This window comes from Budorcas taxicolor, chromosome 10 (genome assembly GCF_023091745.1).
Source record: "Budorcas taxicolor isolate Tak-1 chromosome 10, Takin1.1, whole genome shotgun sequence".
NCBI classification, from domain to species: domain Eukaryota; kingdom Metazoa; phylum Chordata; class Mammalia; order Artiodactyla; family Bovidae; genus Budorcas; species Budorcas taxicolor.
The window spans coordinates 14,191,429-14,214,463 of NC_068919.1; the positions used below are offsets into that span (position 1 = coordinate 14,191,429).

At 42.3% G+C, this 23,035-nt stretch overlaps 1 protein-coding gene across 1 annotated transcript in view; it reads right to left on the bottom strand.

Moving 5' to 3' along the window:
- Positions 1-1,490: 1,490 nt before the first annotated feature.
- The window catches only part of AAGAB (alpha and gamma adaptin binding protein), a 70,564-nt gene continuing 49,019 nt past the window's right edge, over positions 1,491-23,035 (bottom strand). Inside the window, exons 6-10 of the mRNA XM_052646845.1 lie at positions 9,560-9,642; positions 8,643-8,739; positions 3,311-3,415; positions 2,813-2,862; positions 1,491-2,194 (exon numbers count right to left, since the gene is read on the bottom strand). Coding sequence (XP_052502805.1) covers positions 2,117-2,194; positions 2,813-2,862; positions 3,311-3,415; positions 8,643-8,739; positions 9,560-9,642 — 413 coding nt within the window. The 3' untranslated portion in view covers positions 1,491-2,116. The remainder of the gene's footprint in view (positions 2,195-2,812; positions 2,863-3,310; positions 3,416-8,642; positions 8,740-9,559; positions 9,643-23,035) is intronic.

Consider the following 23,035-nt stretch of genomic DNA (forward strand, 5'->3'; position numbering starts at 1 on the left):
GCCATCAAAATATCAAATGAAACTCCAAACCAAACTTAAGGACCCAGTTTGTGCCAGACGCTGTGTTACACAAATAGAGAAATGTTTAAGGGGGAAAAAAGCCGAGGCTCTTGTTTTAAATCCCAGATGGACAGTCCATAGTAACTTGTGGTGGCATATACGTAGGTCACTTCGGATAGTCTCCAATTTCTATTGCACTATTAGCTCATGATCACACTTCTTAAAAGGGCCATTAGTAGTTACTACTGTATACTTTAATCTCACATGTCACCCAGAAGGGGCCAATACCCCGAGATAGCTGAGACCTGGAAAACATGGTATTATACACATGAATGGTAGATTTAAAACAGTGAGTTTGATGAACAGATTATTGCTATTTATGTCTAATCCAATGAAGGAAGGCTCCTCCCCCTGCCTGCCCACATCCTCTACTAAAAAACAAAATCATAAAAATATACATAAGCAGGCTTTATAAATAAATCACACTTTAATCACCTGGCTTTGTTTAATCCACAAGATCAAGTTCACAGCTTTTTATAGTCTGTTTTCCCAAACCATGTGACCTTATGTGTTCTCTGAAACCTTTCATATTTTAAGAAAAACTTGTTCCACCTTTCATTTTGCAACCCCAGAAGTGACTTTCCCTACATTCCCCATCAATGGCCAAAGCAGTCACCTCAAAGAAACAGTGCTGGAATGGTGGTAAACTACAGTCTCAAAGACCCCCAGAATAGTTAAAGAAAAAGGAAAAAAGTTATCAAGGAAGACAGCTTCCAGTTTTCCCTGGAACGGCCCTCCTTGAACATCCCACTCACTGAAACCTTCCATCCTGTGGCCGCTCTGGCCAGGACCCTGGAGCATGCCGTTCCTTCTGCCATTTGTAGCAGGTTCTGCGGGGCTGAAAAGGTGTTGCACAGACAGGTCTGAAATTCGTTTCTGCTGGTGACCCACGGGGTTCACACCCACACCAGGCCAGCAGCAGTTCTCAGCCCGCGTGCCCTGAGCCAGCTGAGAGCCACAGCAGACGGAAGGCTCGTGACATGCATTACACAGTCCCTAAACAAACAGAAACAAGGGTGTCATTTGCTGTATTTCCCACTCTTCTGGGAATTCTCTCCCGTGGAGGTCAGTTTCCCTGGAGCCGAACTCCTCAGCCCTGGAAGTAACACAGGTACTGCGGGATTCGCATGCCTTCCCACCAAGTCCAACTTAGGTGTCACTAGTTTGGCAGAGATCTCTGGAGTTCAGAGAGAGAAGAGGAAACACCCCTTGTTCTGAGGGTATCAACTGTGACAACACATCCCTGCCATCTCAAGTAGCAAACTCTAAGGAAGAAAAGTTTCTACATGGTAATACTAATGAAAAAATCTCGGGCTAGGATCATACCGATTCAATGGCCTATACAGGAAATTCCTTAGGTTTCTCATACCCATGCCCCACCCCCACCCCTGCCCACAACTTGGTAGAGAAGGGTTTATTTTTATCCCCACCAGAGTAGAAAACCTTTGCATCATTTATTATAGTCTAAAAATTCACACTGGTTTCTCAATACTTTCTACCAAGAGGTCAGATACTGTATTTCAAATGAAATACGCAGATGCTTTTTTTTTTTGCTAGAGACTAACCTGAGGGCCAGTGGCTGACCTATAATCTGTGCTAGAGCACAGATTAAACCTGCAGTTTCTTCCTTTCCTCCCACCAAAAGCATCAAACCTCGAGCAGCAAGCTCCTTGAAAGAGAAAACCAGAAAACTCCTGATCTGCAGTGATCAACACGAACACAGGGAATGCTCCTCAAAAGACTGACCAGGAAAGCTTGGTGGTGGTTTTTCTTCTTTAACTTGGGCAAATCACACAGGCCTTCGAGGCTCACCCCACTCCCGTTCCTAGAACAAAAAATGTTATATGAAAATTTCTCACTCCCTTACAATATACTGAGGGAGAAGAGATTTCTGCTTTACCCTCTACTAAAAACTAAAATTAACGGGACCCTATAAACAAGTCAGGCAGCCAACATGATGCTGGTAAGCTCAGCAAAAGATGACGGGGTTGAGGAGAGAATAATCTCAGGGAGAGAGTGCTAGGGTCCTAGTTAGGCAAGTCCTCGCATGAATAGTTCAGTGCTCTTCATCAGATGAAAGGCCTTCAATTTCATCTCTGTCTCCCCCAATTGCCATCCAGAAGGCTTTGGCCACCTGTGGAGAGAAGCAAGCAACGGAGCTTAGGCAACACCTAAACCGGCTCGTTTCATGTCACACACAGAACTGATTAAGACTTAAAACTCTTGCTCTTCAGTGCTCTGACAACATCTATCAAAACCCCTGAACACCCTGATCCAGGACTTCTAGACTTTATACTGAGGATATAATCAGAACTGTATAAATAAGTGACGTATAGGGATATGAACAACTTCACTACAGGAAAAAAAAAAAAAGGGCACATGACTGAAATGTCCAAAAGGGAAGTGGATAAGTAAGTTATGACACAGTCATACAATGGAATACCATAAACCATATACATTTCTTGCCAAGAACATGTGTTGGTAATAACCAACCCAACCCAAACAAAATAACTAAGAGTCTTCCAGCCTAACAGCTAGGAAGGCAAACATTCTGAGCCTCAATGTTCCACATCACTCAACATACACTGGAAAATCCTGGCTAGATGGCAGCAACTAAATATTCAAATAATTATAAGTGAATACCCAACAGAAAGTTCACAGTAAGACGCTTTAGCAGTAAACGAGTGTGACATATAATTCTCGCAGCACTGGGCCTGCAGTAGGTAAGTAAGTATCTGACTCATTTTCTCACCTTTTCTGCATGCATCTTTCTTTGCTCGTGAGGAAGCGTCGCAGCCCTGTCTAGGGGGAAAATACATCTTGAGAAATTCATCTAATCGCACAGGAGAATCTGGAGTGCATAGATGTTCTAACACTAGAAGATGGGCTGCAAAAACACATGTTTACGGTGGAGCCATTACAGCTGTTAGTTTAAGTCTTCCAAACCTTCCGGATGGGAGTGACGTGAGTAAACTGGTAGGGATCTTACTGATTCCATGTTAATGAGACAGACTGAAAGAAACAGACAGGCAAGAGAAGGAGGAAAAGGAAAAAGAAAAAGAATGAAAAAAGAGGAGAATTTTCCTAAAGAAATTTTTACCAACAGAGGATGGCACAGTCCCACAGTATCTACATTTCTCAGATGAGGCCAAAGCATGGAATGCTATTAGCAGTTACAAAGTAAAATCCTACTAGATAAAACAGAGAAGCATCACTGTGGAAACCTGTAAGACTCAGTGGATCCAATTACCTTTCATTTCTTTTAACTTTGAAAACAGTCTTTCAAAATTCTCCAAATCTCCTCCGCCTGTAGTAAGACTGGCAAGTTCTTGAATGTCCAGGTGTAACATGGGATCTGCAATAAGGATTTGCCACACAGTATTATGTATGTGCTAAATACACAGAATCCTAAAGCAGTCAATCTGGCTTGGATGCAAGTTACCACCGAATGAGGGCCCAGCATGGACAGCTGTACAGCTCCTGGTGCTACATCCTGCCTGGCTGCTAGGGGGCCCTCACAAACGAACAGGGACTCTTTTTATCCTTGAAATAACAGCAATGAGACAAAGAATCCTGTTTCTACCTTTCTTAAGAAAACTAGAGTACAGAGACAGGTGATCATACTCTGGGTCGCCACTAGTAAGTATGACCTTGGCTTCAGACTTACGCATGTATGCAAGCTCGGTCCTGACTCTTTGGGATCCTATGGACTGCAGCCTGCCAGGCTCCCCTGTCCCTGGGATTTTCCAGGCAAGAATACTGGAGTGGGTTGCCATTTCCTCTTCCAGGGGATCTTCCCGAACTAAGGATCAAACCCGCCTCTCCTGCAGCTCCTGCACTGGCAGGCAGGTTCTTCACCAGTGAGCCACCTGGGAAGCCCGGATTCAGACTGACGTGTTCCCAATTTCTGAAGCCCACACCCTGTACTAAGATATGCAGATTCAATAAATGCCTGAAATTTATACCATACTTTACTGGACAACAACCATTTTCACATCTGTTACTGACAACCATATAAGGTGGTTAGGACAGACACCACTGTCCACAATTTACACATGAAGCAACCTGGGTTTAAAAATGAACTCTTCTAAAATTAGAGCTTTTCAAAGGCAGAGCCAATCTAAATTCCTATTTTCTCACCACAAATCCTTTACTATTTCTGTTTCAGCATGTGGTTTCTTTATCAAACTTTAAGTCAGAATTTTCACTCAGCCTCCACTCCAGGCTGGCCACGTGTAGGATGTCTTCCCTGACCGTTCCAACTCACACGTCTCCTTCCTTAAGATTCATCCCACAACTGGTGTTCACAGAGCTGCCTTGGCACGGATGCACACTAGTCTGTATTCTCACATCTGTCCACCACTACTGTAATATATGCCACAGTAAGAGAGAAAGACAGCTTTGTCTCCGCCGCTGAGTGCTTTAACACAATTCCATTTCGTTTTTCCAACAGCATTGTGAGGAAAGATTTCTTACCCTTACTTTATAGAAGGGGAAACTAAGGCCCTACGGAAACTAAGGAAAGCTAGATAACTTACTCAAGGTCATCCCACCACCAGTGGCAGAGTCATGGTTCAAACCCAGTTGTCTAGGACTCCAAGTCCATGCCTTTACCCATTACATTGCAAGGCCTGTCTCTGCATGTTTTAGACTATAAGCTCCTTGAAGACAAGGATGATAACATAATTCTTTGCATCTACTACAATGCCATACAGATTATTTGATGTCAAAAATATTTCTGGTTAATAAATTTGTTTTCGTTCAATGGGTATGTCATGGTAGCAGTTGCTATACAGGGCTAGAGACAAAAAATTTGTGATTTATCTGTATACATGGTAACTGGACTATGGATATGGTAAAATCACTTCATGCTGAAATATGGGTTTGGAAGAGGAGCTTAGATGGAACATTGAGGAATGGAGATATTTAAAGGCTGGGTAAAGGAGAGTCCTCTTCCAAAGGAAGAGAAGGAATCATCAGAGAGGTAGGAAGACCAGGAGATGTGTTGGTTGAGTGAAGAGAAGCTATTGCTTCAGAAAGGGACTGATTCATAACATCAAATGCTGCTAAGAGGTCAAGATGGGGACAGGAGGACATCAATTAGCTCGAGTGGCACAGAAGTTGTTGGTGAGCTGTTTTAGCAGAAAATGGGAACAAGAGCTAGATGAGAATGAGTTGGGGAATGGAAATAAGTAAAGAGAGGAGGAAGATGTGGGGTAGGGAAAGTGTTTTATTTTCGCTGGTTTGGTTTTTCCTTTTTTAAAGAAATCTGAAATAATTTTACTCTTACAAAAAAAGTTGCAAAAATAGTATAGAGCATTCCAATATGCCGTTTCCCCACCCTCCCTTAGTGGTAACATCTTACGTAACTATGGTACAAGTATAAACATCAAGACGTTAATAATGGAACAGTGCTTCATTCAACCTTCATCAGTTTTCCCACTAATATCTTTTTTCTGTTTCAGGATTCAGAGCTTAGCTGTCAAACCTGCTTAGTCTTCTCCCATTTGCGATAGCTCCTAAGTCTTCCTTTGTCTTTCATGATTCTGACACTTCCGAAGAGTACTGGCCAGTTTTATGTGTAATGCCCCTTAATTCGGGTTTGTCTGATGTTTTCTTACGATGCAGGTTATGGACCTTTGTCGGGAACACCACAGACATGAGCACCCTTTCGGTGCATCATACTGAGGGGACACATCAATGTGCCATTACCGGTGCCGTAGCCTTCATCCCTTAAAGGGGTACTTGCCAGGGCTTTCCAGTATAAAGTTACTATTCTCCCTTTGTAATCAGTAATTTGGAAAAGATATTCTTTGACTATGGAAATGTTGTGTTTCTTCTCAAATGTTCATCTACTAATTTCGCCATCAGTGGATCTTGCCTGCAACGACTATTACTGTAGAGTGTGGCTAAGGGTGATCTTCTATTTCCCCCATAATGTCTACATTTATCAACTGGAATTCTTCTAGGAGGACTAGCAGCCCTTTCTTTTCCAGGTATGTATTTATTCAATTATTTATTTAAATTAGTATGGATTCATGGATATACATTTTATTTTATAGATTACAGCCTAATACTAATGTTAATTATGTTGCTTGTCAAAATCTTCCAGCGTTAGCCATTGGAAATGCTTTCTGGTTGGTTCCTGTGACCTTTCAACATGCCCTCATCCTTTTTTGAGCACTTCCTTACTTTCTGGCTTCCCACACATCTCAGTTGATAAAGAATCCACCTGCAATGCAGGAGATCCTGGTTCAATTCCTGGGTCGGGAAGATCCCCTAGAGAAGGGGTAGGCTAACCACTCCAGAATTCTAGGACTTCCCTTGTGGCTCAGCTGGTAAAGAATCTGCCTGCAGTGTTGGGAGACTTGGGTTCGATCCCTGGGTTGGGAAGATCCCCTGCAGAAGGGAAAAGCTACCTACTCCAGTATTCTGGCCTGGAGAATTCAGGCCAGACTGTATAGTCTATGGGGTCCCAAAGAGTTGGACACGACTAAATGACTTTCACTTTCACTTTATTTTCTGCCACCATGAGATACTTCAGGTTCATCCTTCATTTTTCCTGCCCCAGCCCTGAATCACACACTTCTCCAGGTAGCCCTGGTATATTTTCTTGGAGAATGGTATTTAGAAACCAAGATCTAAGTGTTAAGTGTTAAGCATCTCCATCACTATTAGAGTATTATTGCTTCTACACCGTCCTAGTGGACTGAGCTAGGAAGTGTGTGTGTGTGTGTGTGTGTGTGTCTGTGTGTCTGTGTCTGTGTGTCTGTGTCTCTGTGTGTGTGTGTCTCTGTGTGTGTCTGTGTGTCTCTGTGTGTGTCTGTGTGTCTGTGTGTGTGTGTGTCTGTGTGTGTGTCTGTGTGTGTGTGTCTCTGTGTGTGTGTCTGTGTGTGTGTGTGTGTACTTGTACATGCATACCTGCGTGTGTGCTAAGTCACTTCAGTAGTGTCCGACACTCTGTGATGCTATCGACTGTAGTCAGCCAGGTTCCTCTGTCCTTGGGACTTCCCAGGCAAGAACACTGGAGTGGGTTGCCGTTCCCTTCTCCAGGGCATACTCCTGACCCAGGGATAGAACTCAGATGTCTTATGTCTCCTGCACTGGCAAGCAGGTTCTTTCCCACTACCGTCACCTGGGGAGACCACACATGCATACACGTATACTTATTTCTCCACTACTCAAACCATATTTTAACAAACTAAGAGTTCATACTGATACCTTCAATTCTAGTTCCAGTACCAAAGGATTCAACCCAGCCTTCACCTTTCCTTATTAGTAAATTCTTTCTCTGACAGTGAGAAACCTAGCTCTCTTTCTCTATGCTACATTTTCTTATTCTTTCAACCATAATATATGTAAAATATATTTACTTTCAGAATTTCAAACCCATATCCCTGTAAGAATCAAGTCTATCAAGCAGAGTGTAGGATTTACGCTCAGTTCTCTTTGTCTCTGGCTCATGGCATCCAGTCCAGACACCACTTCCCCAAGTTCTTTAGGGTAGTTCTTATCCCCCCATCTTCCTCAGTGTGGTCAATGGTTTGTTCTCACGGCAGAGACTTTAGTAGGTTTCAAAGCTAATATGAAGGGTTCAACCGAGAGGACAAGACTGAATAAACCGGAGAGAAATGAAGTTATACACAATTTTTTCTTCTTAATATGTTTCTATAGCCAATTAGTTGAGTTTTCTTTATGGATTATTTTATAAACAGAAAAAAAAATTTTAAGACTTATTATTGCACATGGGCCCTCCGTGGCATTAAAAGTAGTAGTGATGTGAGTAGTTTCCCAACAAAAGAACATTTAGAGTTATTGTCAACTAAGCGCCCTGGCCTTCTAGCTTTTTGCACAGCAAACTGCATTTCAGTTTCAGCTCCAAGACTTTCTTGTTCGATGCCCTTGGACAAGTTATTAAACTGCTCTGGGCCACAACTTCATCTTTGTAAAATAACTTATCTGCCAAACTTCATTACCAAATGAGCATGTGGACATAAAAGAACTTTAAAAGAATATGAGAGGGCTTATAAGACTATATTCTTCTTGTTACCAATTCTGACTACCGTAAAATACCATGAAAAAATGGTGGAATATGGAGATATAAAGCTGTTTCACCACCTGGTTCGATCTACTTTAACTCAGATCTTAATCAAGATCCTGCTGAGCCAATCAGTGGTGCCCACAGATTTGTACTGTAATGTCTTTACTCTCCCTGCCTTTTCTGCAGCCGCCACAAGGCTCACATTCATCTGGGGGTCAGTGCTGACGTCCTTGGACTCCCTGGAGGCTCAGTGGTAAAGGACCCAGTGCAGGTGACGAAGTTTGATCCCTAGGTACAGAGATCCCCTGGAGACGGGAATGGCAGCCCACGCCAGTATTCTTACCTGGGAAATCCCATGGACAGAGGAGCCTGGCGGGTTACAGTCCACTGGGTCGCAAAAGAGCAACTAAACAATAACCACGGTCAATGTCCTTCCCTTACCCCTGTTTAGAGTCAGTTTCCCTTTGCATGATTTATGCCCCAATGCATGGGCTTTGGCAACTTCCACAGAGCGGTCACTTGGCAGCCACACAGCACTTACCCACAATGCTATCGACCTGCACGTCTGCTGTGTTAGAAGCAGCCCCTTGATGATCCAAGAGGGATTCAGTCCTCTCTGCTGCTGGCACACAGGGCTGCTGTGGAGAAAAACACACACGAGTCACAATCTAACAGGAGGCTGCTTCCAAACTAACTCCAAAAAGGCTCACAGTTCCACTCACTGCCCAGCTTCAGAGAAGCAGTAATAGGAGCGAGACACAAGGAGGGATGGAAGAAGGATCAAGGTCACATTATAAATAATATAAAAAAAAGGGCCAGAGATTCACTAACTTGGGGCTGGTTTTCCTCAGGGATAGAAAAGTGTTATGATTTTGCCTTTGACTATTAAAAACATATTGTTTGTTTTGTTTCGAATCACGTTTTACTCAAAACCTGAAAACGGACACAAGCCCATCACAAAAGAGCTCAGAGACGGAAGAAGGTGGCCCTGGACACACAGCACGGCACCATGCTCATGACTCCAGCGTGCCGGCCGGGACAGACATGGGCCAGAGTCCTTGCGGACGGAGGGCTGAAGCCAGCCCTCTAAGCTCATTAAGGACAAGGGCCTTCCTCAGATTGGAGAGCACACAGGAAGTGCTTAAAAGATCCATTAATTTTATTTTATATTTGAAGATCTGGGGGGAAACTTCAGCCTCAAGGAAATTCTAGCATGTTTTTAAAAGCACTCTAGCAAAAACACATGGAACAGCCCAAATTGTAAACAGAAAGGGCTTACTGCTTTAATACCAACCTAGCCTGCTCTTAACAGACAGCAGACTCCTTGTACCTATTTCTGATATTCTCTACCACTTCTTAAATGGAAAGGAAAAGACGATGAATGGTGTAGAGATTCATAATGATGAGTAGAAAGAAAGAAAGGCCAAAGCAGAGAAAAGATCCAGGAAAAATCTTTACCTCTGAGTGGCAGGTCTCTGCTGATCCAATGCTATGGTTTGCTCCAGTCAATGAGCTGAGAAGGTTAAGGCCTTGGTTCCTCTCTGAAGAGAAAAAGTACAATCAGTGAAATGTTTTATTTACATTTAAAGCTGTTAAAATGACTGTGATGATGATATAATAGCTATTTCCTCGTTATAAAAGTTTTAGCTATAAAAAAGTTACTATTAATTACAAATCCCTCTAAATTCTGAATAACTTTGAAATCAAGGCGTTATTAGCCCAGATCAAATATATGGCAGGGCCATTATAACAAAAGGCTGCTCAGTAGTTCTGTTTGCAAAGATTAACGGCACTGATGTTTTAATAGCTACTATGAACTAATATTTCAGTGTCTAAACAATTAAAAAAACATTAAAAAGAATCAACGTCAAGGCATCATTACCAGATGAAAATGGACATTCATGCTTTCTTGAAATTAAGCTCTGTTTAATTCAGTTAAGGTTCCCAATACTTTCAGTATTTGCATTTATTAGGTAGTGTTAGTCACTCAGTGGTGTCTGACTCTGCGACTCCATGGACTGTAGCCCACCAGGCTCCTCTGTCCATGGAATTCTCCAGGCAAGAACACTGGAGAGGATAGCCATCCTCTTCTCCAGAGGATCTTCCCGACCCAGAGATCAAACCAGCACCCCCTCCTGCATTGGCAGGCGTATTCTTTATCACTGAGCCATCAGGGAAGCCCAGGAATATCCTTAGGACCAGGAAAACTGGAGGGAAAACCAAACAACAACAACAATAAAAAGCCCCCAAAACAAAAAATCACTGCCTGAGAGCAGAATGTGAAACCCATAATTTAAGAGGCTGGCAGCACAGAAGTCACAGAACTGCTCTCTCAAAAAGATAATTTCCTCCTACATCACTTTTCCTCTCCCTGTGGCTTCCCTGGCTCCATTCTCAACTCTCTTCAAACCACCTACAGACTTTCAAGGTCTTCTTCCCTACTGGGGGAAACCTGTCATAAGTCACACAGAGCACCACAGACAGACAAGCACTTGCAGGCTACTTGGGGAGGTCTGCCTTGGAAACTGGGATGGAGCTCGACTGTGGCACATGGAGTCTAGACCTGCAGCTTTTTCCAGGCTGACCTCTTACCACATGGGCAGTCACCTACTTACTGCAGGCAGGTATCTACCCGAGTCAGCACCTATGCTTTAAGGCTACAAAGGCACTAGGCGGCACCAAGTGTCTGCTGCTGCCCTGCTGCCTTCCCGGCTCCACAGCCAAAGGTGCACACGTACTCCTGGAGCCCCCCTCACCCCTCAGCCAAACTGCCCACTTGGTGAGGAATTCTCCAGGCCCAGTGCTTGGGTATGCCCCCCATCCAAGGACCAGACACTAAGGTTTCATCAAGGCAGGCCATGGAGGCTCAGGGGCTGAGAAAAGCACATCCGTGTGATGTCCCACACTGATGGTTTCACAGAGCCTGCGGGTGTTTGTTCAAACATCAACATAATTCTTTTTTGTGGCCAGTGTGCTATAGACTCTAAAGCAGTTGAAAGTAGTTATGCACTACTCAGGGATTTTACATGTCATGAGGATACATGAGAGTTCTTAAAAAATACTTCAGGCTCTTTGCACAAAAGGCATAATCTGAGTAACAGAGTACTGATGTAAGGGAGCCGTCACTTCCACTACTGGAAATCACTTGGACTTTGGGTAATTTTCAAATCCGTACACAAGTCTCTCCATATTCCAAGTCCACGGCTTATGTTTATCCTTTGTTGGGCATTACCTAAACTTGGCAGGCCAAACTGCAATCCGTGAAGAATAATACAATACAATGTCAGTTTAGACGTGCCATTTAGACCCAAATGGTCTATTTAAAATCCCTCATTCTTTACAGTGGCTGCCTCCAAGGAAAAGATCTGGGATGAACAAGAGAGCAGGGGAGCTGGCCTCAGGACTGCATACCGTAAACCTTTGTGTACCTTTTAACGTTTGTTCCACATTCATGTGTTTGCCTATTTAAAGGTAACACTTTTAATGATTAAATGCTATGTGTGTTTAACAACCATCACAACAAAAAACCCCTGGTTGTCCCATTCTAATAATGAATAAAATTATGAAAAGAGTCCAAATAGGTGGGAAGAAGACAGGGCTAGTGGTCAAATAGGCCTGACCTACCAGTGTGACCTTGGACAAGTCAATCATTCTGTGTCTCAATTTTCTGATCTGTTTAAAAAAAAAAGCGTTGCTAGAATGGTTGTTAAGGCTCTTTCTGCTCTAGAGGTTTGTGATTTTAAGAAGTGGCATTCTTCAGCTTCTCTTAACAGTCAACTCTGAAATAAGTATTTTAAGTTACTTCATAGAAAAATAAGAAGCAAAAATTCCAAAATCCTTTTAAGATCTATAGATGGTTATGAATTTATAATCAGGTTTCAGGCTAATGAAAGCTGGAAGAACTTTGGCTCAGTATTTTCTTATAAACAATGGAGAATTTGGCCAACTAACATGAGTTCACTATGTTCCACTGCTTATATTTTAAGGAAGTTAGAGACAAAAATTTTCACAATTAGAAAAGCATGTTAATGTTGCTCAAAAAACCTGGATGTTTTATTTATTTATTTTAAAAATCTGGCTGTTTTAAACACCCATGGTTTTAAAGAAACTTTCCATTTTCCCCGAGTTCAATGTTTAGCAAAACTCTACCCATGTGCACCCACTGTAAAACTACTGTTCTAACAGGTAAGAATCACCTAAATCTTGTCTTGTTTGCCAGATTTTTCTCCCCAGGATTCGGGGCATGGAAATGTCATCCCTGTTAAGAATTTATTCTTTTAGCTGATAGCTGTTGAAACTGACTTTAGCATCTCTGGTTTTACTGACACCACAAAATTCCAGACTAAGAAGGAATAAATTTGTCTACTCAATGGATTCTTCTGGAACTTCAGAGCTACAGAAAGGGGAAGTTGTTAAGTGATGCAAATTAAATAAGCATACTAAACTCTGGTCCTAAAAACACTAATTCAGTACTGATCATCTGCATAGAATTCCTCAAGGAAATGTCAGAAACAAAACCAGAGCATCTAGAATGAAGATTAGAAATGGAAAATTCAAGCCTTGTGGAAATATATGAAATTAGTTGGATATCTCTTTATAAATCTAAAGGAACACTGTTATTTATCTTCTACAAAATTTGTTATATTTATTTATCTTTAATTGAAGGATAACTGCTTTACAGTATTGTGTTGGTTTCTGTCAAATATCAACATGAATCGAGGTTTTCTCTTTTTTTTTTTTAACAGAGTAAACTATAACTCATAGACATTAGGTAACTTCTTCAAAGTCACACAACTAGAACCTGAACGTGAAATTCAGAACTCTCTGATTCTACCTTATTCCCATTCTAGGGCTTCCCTGGTGGTTCAGCGGAAGGCATAGTTCGATCCCTGATCCACAAAGATCCCATATGCAGGCGAAGACTAAGCCTCTGCACCAGAACTACTGAGCCTGCGCTCCGGAGCCCGGGGGGCTGCAACTACCGGGCCCACATACCCCAGCTGGTGAAAGCCCTACACCCGTACGCCCTACACCCACTGCTCTGCAACAAGAGAAGCCACCGCAACGAGCAGCCCACGCACGCAGCAGGAGAGTAGCCCCCGCTCGCTGCACCTAAAGAAAGCCCACACAGCAACGAAGGTCCACCACAGCCAACGGTAAATAAATAAAACGACTTTAAAAATCTCCATCCTAATTAATTTCCATTAAGCCCAAAGGTATCATATAAAGAGCAAACCGGCATTAAATGTTTAACATACAAATACTGAATATGACAATACAAATATTGAATATGATGGCACAAACTTGGATCAAGTGCAAAAAGATATCCTTTTATTCACATAGAGTTCTCTTTTGTCTGTAATCCTTTATTATATCCCTGGTTTAGGCTGATTTCAACTGAAATAAGATGAACAGCTGAGAACTGAATAATTAATTACATACCGCTTCAGTGCCTCTCACTAACTTATCCTAGCCCAGCCCCCGTAACTCTGGAGGCACTGGTCACATAAAACCCGTGGCAGACATGTGGTTAGCCCCAGTGTCCCTTCACTGTGCCTTCAAGGATATGTAGACAGGTTTCTCAAACTCACCACTTTTGACATTTGAGCGTGTATGGGGGCGTCCTGTACATCCCCACCTATACTACCAAATACCTGCGGCACTGCCAAATGTCCCCAGGGTGGGGGCAAAACTACCTTGAGTTAAGAACCATTGATAAAAATCTTGGAGCAGGAAATGGCAACCCACTCCAGTATTCTTGCCTGGAGAATCCCACAGAAGGAGGAGCCTGGTAGGCTACAGTCTACGGGGTCGCAAAGAGTTGCTCACATCTAGTTAGGACAGGAAATTCGGGCCTAAAATGCTCAGGTTTTAAGTCATTTCTGGTACGGATTTTTCAATGGAAAGGTAATAAAAGCACTTTGGAGTCAATCTTTATATCCTGTCAGCATCACAAACCACCTCCGCCTGCTCTGGGAAACTTCTCTAAATGGTTTCCGCTCCTCAGTCCCACCTGCCTTGTTGTCCTTACTGTGGCAGCATGAACACCGACCTTGAGTCTATCTGCTGTTCTCAACTAGATTAGGAACTCCGTGCAGACAGAGACAGGAGTTCAGGGTTCTTCCACCTTGCAGAGCCCACAGCACAGTGCTAAGCCCACAGGGGGGATGCGGAGATACCCGCTGACAGCCTGACATGCTGTTAGACAGAGGCTGCAAGTGTGACGGAAGGTTTTACTTCAAATTTATATGTATTGCTTACAATGTTTGAATTTCTATGACTGCACTCCCACAATGTCTTAGATGACATGTTATATATTTTCCATGTGCATGTCTTAGCTTTTATTCCTTCCTTTATTTTTCTGGCTGCACCACGTGGCACGTGGGATCTTAGTTCCTTGGCCAGGGATCAAACCTGCACCTCCTGCACTGGAAGCACAGTCTTGACCACGGGACCTCCAGGGAAATCCCCAGCTTTTATTTCTTTAAAGCACCAATTATTTGGCATCATCTCATCATACAAAGTTCAAGTTTTCCTGTCTTTTAAGTCTTCTTTACATCCCCTTTCTCTCCCCACAAAGTATTTTTTTTTCTACCCATGTGATAAGATGATCAAATTTACCATAATCACAACTAAGATACCTCAACTTATACAGAGAAGAGGTATGTTTTTTTAATAATATTTTTAAAACATACCATATTATTTGCATAAAAACTGTTATGCAAATACAGTACTCCGTCCAAAATGATTTCACTAGTATTAGGAAAGTAAGCGTACACTTTTATCTCACATTCCACTTCTGTTTTGACAAATGGAAATGACATGTTCTTAAAATCACAAAAGAATCAGAATTGACTTATTCTCTTTTTCTAAATTACTGCTTAAAAAGGGTAAAATTATAAAGTTTATTATTAAAGACAGCACATCTTTAGGAAAATAGGCTTAAGCGCTGAATCTGGCTCCATCACCAGCTTTGAATTCAGAAAAGTCCATCTCTGACACTTGTGACACGTGCTCACAAGTGAAGAACTGTCTCTGCCAATACCTAAACATGTAATAAATGTGACCAGAAAATAACCACATTATATTTTTTGCCTTTTTTTTTCTGATTGTAAATATGTTCTTCGTAGAAAATTTGTAAAATAGAGAAAAGCATAAGGAAGAAAACTAAATAACCAAAGATGCCAGTTAACTTCAGCATATGCCCTATTCTTTTCTTCCTGTTTATGTATACACACAAATGCTTAATAAACTGAATTAAATATCAGAATGAGTACCGTTTTTTCCAAGGTTGTAAAGGAAAGCTTTACACTAATTCCAAAAGTGGTTCTACTGTGAGTCCCTTCTCCAAAGCCTAAAGCACACTCTTGAAATTCCTCAAAGGAATGTTTAGAATCAAGTAGAAACAAAAAAACATTCAAAACCAAGTGTGGGGATTAATGAGAGCACATGAAACAAACAAAAAGATGACTTTTCTTATGCGGCTCATAACCAGCTCTAAAAATAATTCCAGAGAATGACTACAAAAATGTTTGCAAGGGGCCACAGGAGGAGGCCTGCAGTGCCCTCATGGTGACTAATCTGAGACATTTCCCACCATTTATTTGCCTATGGACAATTTTGGGGGTGATTTTTTAAAAACACATCTCATTATTTTACTCATACATTTACTGCCTTCTATCTTCTCTAATTTGTCACAATTCTTCCTTCCCCTTTTGCTCTTACAACACAATCTTCTCCACCAAATTATGCATTCTACCTAAAAATCAGTGTATTAATATAACACATTTTATTTTTGACCACAACGTTCACAGTGAGAGCACTGACAGATTATTCAGATCATTGTTTTCAGTTCCACAATATTAGGTGCTGGAATAAAAAAAGAAGAACAACTCATTCTGTCTCAAGGAACTCAGTTTCATAGAATATTCTGTTGATGCAATTCTACTCTATCCTAGAGGTTAGGAAAGTGGAATCCAGTAACAGGATGCCATTTTCCCAAAATCACCCAGGCAGAGACAGACCCCGTTAGAAGCCTCTTCATTAACCATTCTTCCATTCACTACTTTGACGTTATTTTGTTTTCTGTAACATTAAATTCAAGTTTTAATTTAATCATCACTTTTTTCAACTTTTAGAAAAAAAATTATATTAAAGGTACTAGCCATCTGCGTTCTCAGGAGAGTAACCCAGGTATCAGGCAGCCAGAGAGACCTTATCTTTTGGTTCTCCATTATTGACAGTGCCCTACCTCAGCTGCAGAGGATGCCTTAAAAATGGACTGGGATTTCTGCCATGGTGTCTTGTAACCGAGTACATTCTGGAGAACATACATTAATAGATGACCAATCTTTCCATTTATAATGGGAAAATACAGAAAACCATATGGAAGAATTGTTTCTAACATTAAAATTCCACTTAATCTTTACCCACTTGCATCACTGTATAGTCAATATTACAATAAACTGAAAGCAAATTTTCAGAGCTTCTGAAATCCAATCTCCACAATTACTGCTTACCACTGGGAGAGCACTGCTACAGCCCTGTAGTATTTATTTAGTCTAATCCCTCCTCCACCGATTAGGAACTGTAAAAGATTACAGAATTTCCCTTCCTAGCCCATCCCTCAGTGGAGGTGTTTGTAAAAAACAAAAACAAACAAAAACCCACTGAACACCCAAGACTCAACTAAATCCTCTGTGGCACCAGTGGTCAGGTGACAAAGCCTGCGACTGGGGGGCCAGGGCTTGGGGGTAGCATTAAACTGACACTCTAAACAAGGTCACTACACGTAACGCTGCATTCCTATGCAAAGCAACAAGCAACAGCTTCACCTGACACGAAGCAAGACTCATCAGGCTTCTACTAACCATCTTCTTTTCCTTGAGCTTAAAACCAAGTCTTAACAGTAAAGAATCTGCCTGCAGTGCAGGAGACCCAGGTTTAAGCCTTGGGCCAGGTAGATCCCCTAGAGAAGGAAATGGCAACCCACTTCAGTATTCTTGCCTGGAGAATTCTATGGACAGAGGAGCCTGGTGGGCTACAGTCCACGGGGTTGCAGAGCCGGACATGACTGAATGACTGACACTTCACTTTGCAAGATGCCTTGATCATCCAAAGATGACCAAGGAGTCTGTCACCAGGTTTCCTGGAGCACCAGGCAAATGGAAGAGGAGACAGCTTCACTGGAGACCAAAGAGGGAGGAGGGAGTGGGGGAATCAACTTTAAAAATCTGTCACATTCGGCATAGAGCACTGCCCCCGTCAGTCCCTCTTCCATGATAACAAGAGGACATTATCCAATCATGAAAAACCCCAAATGCTAAGTCTCCACAGCCACAAGCTGGCGCTCACAGGAGCTGAGGGTAACTCAAGTAGGCAGCCGAGATTTTATTGACATCCCTTTTCTTAAATCAATTTTCAGGTAGAGTAAATGGAAGGCAAGACAGTACAGGGAAGATTATACAAGGTGAGCAAATTAATGTGGATAGAGACATCTAAAAAACCCTACTGAGGTGTACAGGCATTTCTAACCACTTCATTTGCAGACCATTTGAAGGCTTTAATGCCTGCAGTGGAAACTCTGACCTCTCTAGAAGTTTGACCTTCACAGTGAACACAGTGACATCTGGGAATTTCCTCCAGGGACAGCATATTACAAAGCAGAGACATTATTTTGCCAACAAAGGTCCGTCTAGTCAAAGCTATGGTTTTTCCAGTGGTCATGTACGGATGTGAGAGTTGGACCATAAAGAAAGCTGAGCGCTGAGAATTGATGCTTTTGAAATGTGGTGTTGGAGAAGACTCTTGAGAGTCCCATGGACTGCAAGGAGATCCAACCAGTCCATCCTAAAGGAGATCAGTCCTGAATATTCATTGGAAGGACTGATGCTGATGCTGAAACTCCAATACTTTGGCCACTTGATGTGAAGAACTGACTCACTGGAAAAGACCCTGATGCTGGGAAAGATAGAAGGTGGGAGGAAAAGGGGACAACAGAAGATGAGATGGTTGGATGGCATCACTGACTCAATGGACATGAGTTTGAGTAAACTCTGGGAGTTGGTGATGGACAGGGAGGCCTGGAGTGCTGCAGTCCATGGGATCACACAGAGTCGGGCACGACTGAGTGACTGAACTGAACTAAGAGCTTAGTAGGTACCACCTAATCCCTCAGCTCACTGTTCCTCAGCTGTTTTCATCATGGCCCCTAAGGGAAAAACTTGTTTCCTTCTCTACTTATATCCAACACTTCTGACATCAGGTGTGCGGTTTTTTCCCACACCAAGCAATTCTCCAGTTCTCAGAGGACACCACCTACATATCCTACAGTTTAATGCACTTCTGACAATACTCTCCATAGACACTGCAGAACTCTCTGCTCCAAGGGCGCAGTTCCTCATGAACCCCTCCTCAGCTTTGATAACTTGCTAGAATGCCTCACAGAACTCAGGAAAAGAGTTTACCTACTAGACTACCAATTCATTATAAAAGAATATAGCTCAGGAACACCCAGATGGAAGAGATGCACAGAGCCAGATATCCAGGCATGCCACCCTCCCAGCACCTCACTGTGTTAACCAATCTGGAAACTCCAAATTGCATTGCTTGGAATTTGACTGGAAGTAAATGACTGATTAAATCATTGACCATTGGTGATTAACAACCTCTAGCCCTCCTCCCCAACTCAGAGGTTGGGGGTGGGGTCGCAAGTTCCAACCATCTAATCATGTGGTTGGTTCCCCTGATAACCAGTCTCCCATTCTCAGGGGCTTTCCAAAAGTCATTCTATTAACACAAACTCCAGTGTGGTTTAAAGGGGCCTGTTATTGAATTCACAGAAGATACTATTTTCACCTTGACTGCTCTGGAGTTATTTCAGGAGCCAGGACAAAATCCAAATATTAATTTATTGTATTATTTGGAGCTCTGTGCCGGGAATTGGGTACAAAGACACGCCCCCTCAGGGCCTTTATAGACATGTTTCCTAATTATGATATACCCTCCCCACTGAACTGTTAACATCACAGATGCACTATATCTATGCTTACACATTATATGCATATCTGTGCTTTATACATAAAAATAAATTATATACACTATCATACGTAAGACAGGTAGCCAATGGGAATTTGTCGTATGACTCGGGAAACTCAAACTGGGGCTCTGTAACAACGTGGCAGGGGTGTGGGGGATGGAGGGGTGGGAGTGAGGTTCGAGAGAGAGGGGACATATGTATCCCTATGGCTGATTCATGTTGATATATGGCAGAAGTCAACATAACTGACCAGTTGTAAAGCAATTATCCTTCATTTAAAACAAATAAAAAATTCTTTTAAAGTATGAAGCTTTCACTTATGAAACAAGACATTGGTAGGGCCAAGAATATGAAACCAGGTTATTGTAAGTTAATCCAGAAATTTTACCTCTATATCAAGAAGATTTATAAACCTCTCTCTAGAATAACAATTTGTCTACAACTGTAGTATTATAATTTAACCTGTTTCCTTTTACAATGTGAAATTAAGTAACAAATTACATTAACTGAGCACCTATTATGTACAAATAAACCTTAACTCAAACTAAAGAGAACAACCCATGGTGACTCTAAAGTGAAATAATTTAAAATGAACTATCTTTCATTAGGCGCAACAGGACAGTTATTATAGTAACTATCCAGAAGCCTTACTGGGATTCTGGATTAAGTGCAGAACAATGGGATAAAATTAGTATCAACATCACATCAGACAACCTTTTAAAAAGGATTTATTTAAAATGCAGTCAGTAAAAAAGGTCCAAAAACTCAGGTATGATCATTACTTCCTGCCTGTCTCATTAAAAATCTTACTCATGGCAGCAGAACGTCTTGGCTTGAGAGAGTTCTGTGGGGAATGAACTCATCTGACTCTGCCAATAATTTCCCTTGCAGCCTGGGTAAATTATTTAACTCCTCTGTGTTCATCTCTCTCACCAGCCAATAATGTAGATCCACGCAATGTAATCCCCTGGAGAAGGGACTCGAAACCCACCCCAGTGCCCTTGCCTGGAGAATTCCCAACCTGGTGGGCGACAGGCCATGGGTCACAGAGAGTCGGACATGACTGAGCAAACACACACAGAGACACATACACACACAGTAAGGGAAAAACACACGACACTCCTGGGTCAGGAGACCTGCCCTCTTGTCACACCTTAGCTACTGATTCACTGTGTGGATGCGGGCAAGTCACCTCTCTTCCCTGGGGCCTCATTTTTCTGCATCTATGAAAGGAACATAGCACGCCAGAGGCATGCATAGCGAGTCTATGTTCTAAATGCTTCCCCTGGCTAATTCATGTACACTAGCATACCAAACAAAACAATGACCCTTATTAAATTTTATAAAATTCAACAATATGCAATCTGTACAGCCAGTACAAGACTTGATATAAAAAAATACTGCATAGAAAAATATTGGGAAGTAAATGACTGTTCTCCAAAAGAAAAGTCTTAAAAGTTTAGGCCAAGTGCCTTCCTAACTTGAATCAGGCACAACTGTCATTCAAAAGAATTCACTGCAGTCCTTTTTGAATCATTTCTCTTTTCTGCCTGGATCATCTCTTAGTGGAATGTTCTCCACAAATTACCTCCTAGGCTTTGGGAAATCAAGTCCGTATGTACCCTACGCATACCCTACACTACATATTCCAATTAAATCCCTTCCCAGCTTTGGTTTTTCCAAACTCATTACTTTAGACAATCTCCATTCTCCATCCCTTTGATCATTTCAACAGCTCTGAGCTAAATCATTTTCATCAGAACTTTCTTCACCTCCGAGGAGGACAAGGAAGAAGAGGGATAAAAATGAAAGCCAGTAAATAGGGAGATGTGGGGAAAATACATTAGAGAAAAAATTTTCACCACTGTTCTCAGCTCTATGTCACAAAGTAAAATGTCCTTTCCCCAAACTACCAGACTAAGATAGATATTGTATCTTCTGAGAATTAACAGGCCTGTTCTCTGACTTCTCTAGGCCATTTACTGCTTCTAGGAATACTGCTTCATAAAATACTGAAGTACCTATTACTAGAAGCATTCAACCAAAAATGGTGGACAGTCATCTGGCAGGGATGCTACAGAAACCATACCTGTACTGGATAGAACAGACTAGCTCAAACGTTCCTATCAGTTTTCTGTCTAAATGCATTCGAGAGGTATGGCACCTGTCAATCAACTGGGTAATACTGGCTTACTAGTTAAAATGATTATCACCGGGAGCCAGGCAAACACCTCGAGAAGATGTGTGTCCTGTCTAGTATATAGCCCCCACTCCCACTGGATTAAATGACTTCTAAAACCGCCTCTGAACATAAAACCCTACCAATACTCTCACACAGTCTATATTTGAAGGCCAAGCATCTGACACTTTGCTACCATCATCCAACATATTATCCAACCATTCCCCTTATTTCATCACAATTTAAATTACTGGCTCACTGTCCTTTTTTCCAATACTATTTCTGTCTGATTCTCAGAAAGTTCAATATACATACTGACAGTCTTGGTTCATTAAAGTTCCGTTTTACAGATGTTGTCCTCAACCTATTTCAGTCAAACAGTCACACGGTCATAGCCTAAGATCTTATTATTATCAATTACAACCCCTCTGCCATCTCAACTGCATGCATCTCACTCACTGATCACCGCTTATTTTCCCAGCTTAATATCCCCACTCCCTTATAGAAGCCCAAGCCAATTATCCTTCAGCTTCATTGGGACCTCGAAACTATCACCTTTTCCCTGACCCTCTCCCCACTGATTCTCTCTCTCCCTTTCTTACCCAGCTTAAATTCCAAGATCAATCATTATACTCATTCTCTTATGGACACAACCTAATCCCTTTCTTCTCTCTTACCATGATATCCTTGCTTGGTAAAAGCTCAACTGATGATTCCATGGCTGCACCTGTGTACCTTAAGGCAGCCAGGGAAAAGACCCACCCCTCGACTCCATCCCCACAGGCACACACACACACTCATGCCGCCTGTGCCTGTCTTCACTTTAAACGTATCACACCAAATTTCTAGCAGGCCCCTTCGTGCTGCCTGGCAGTCATTTATTTTTAGCATTTTATCTTACGTCCCTAGAATCATCTACTCTCTCATTTTCCTAGATAACTTTCACATTTTCTTGTCTCTCCTCAAATCCGAATACAACCTCCTTCTGTCCTCAGATGATAACCTGGCTTCTTACTTCACTGAGAAAACAGAGGCTATCAGAAGAATCTTCCACAGATCTCCAGGCCACATCTCCCCACCCAGCAACATCTGTGCGCACATACTCCATTCTGCCTCGGCACAGATCTGCTTTCCCCGCCCATCCACGGCCAACCTCTTCACTCCCCCGCTAGAGCCCGCCCTCTCTCGCCTACTCAAGGACAGCCTTCTAGTACTCCTCCCTTCTCTCTCCTCCTTCAACAGTTTTCCCACTTTTTACAAGCTCGTTCCCTTCAGCCTATGAACGTGCTGCTCTTGATCTCATTCTCAAAAAAAATAATAAAAGAAAACCACACTCTTCTCACTAGCACCCACCCTTTTCTTTGTTCCTTTTTCCGGCAAAAAAAAATTTTCAAGAGCGGTTTTCAGTCACCATTTCCAATTCCTCTCCTCCCAATCTCTCCTAAAATTACTTCACCAAAACTGTTCTCCTCAAGGCCGCTGATGATCTCCACATTGCTAAACCTGAAGGCCAGTTCTCATCTTCCTTGACCTGTGAGCGGCCTCTGGCACGGCTGACCACCCCCTCCACCTTGACAGGCCTCCACTGTGCTTCCAGGCCCCGTCACTCTCTCTCTGTGTCCCTGGCTGGTTCTTTCTCTTCTCCCCATCCTCCTGCTGTTGGCATGTCCCTGCGCTGAGTCCTTGGTCCTCTTTATCTACTACACTTACTCGCCTG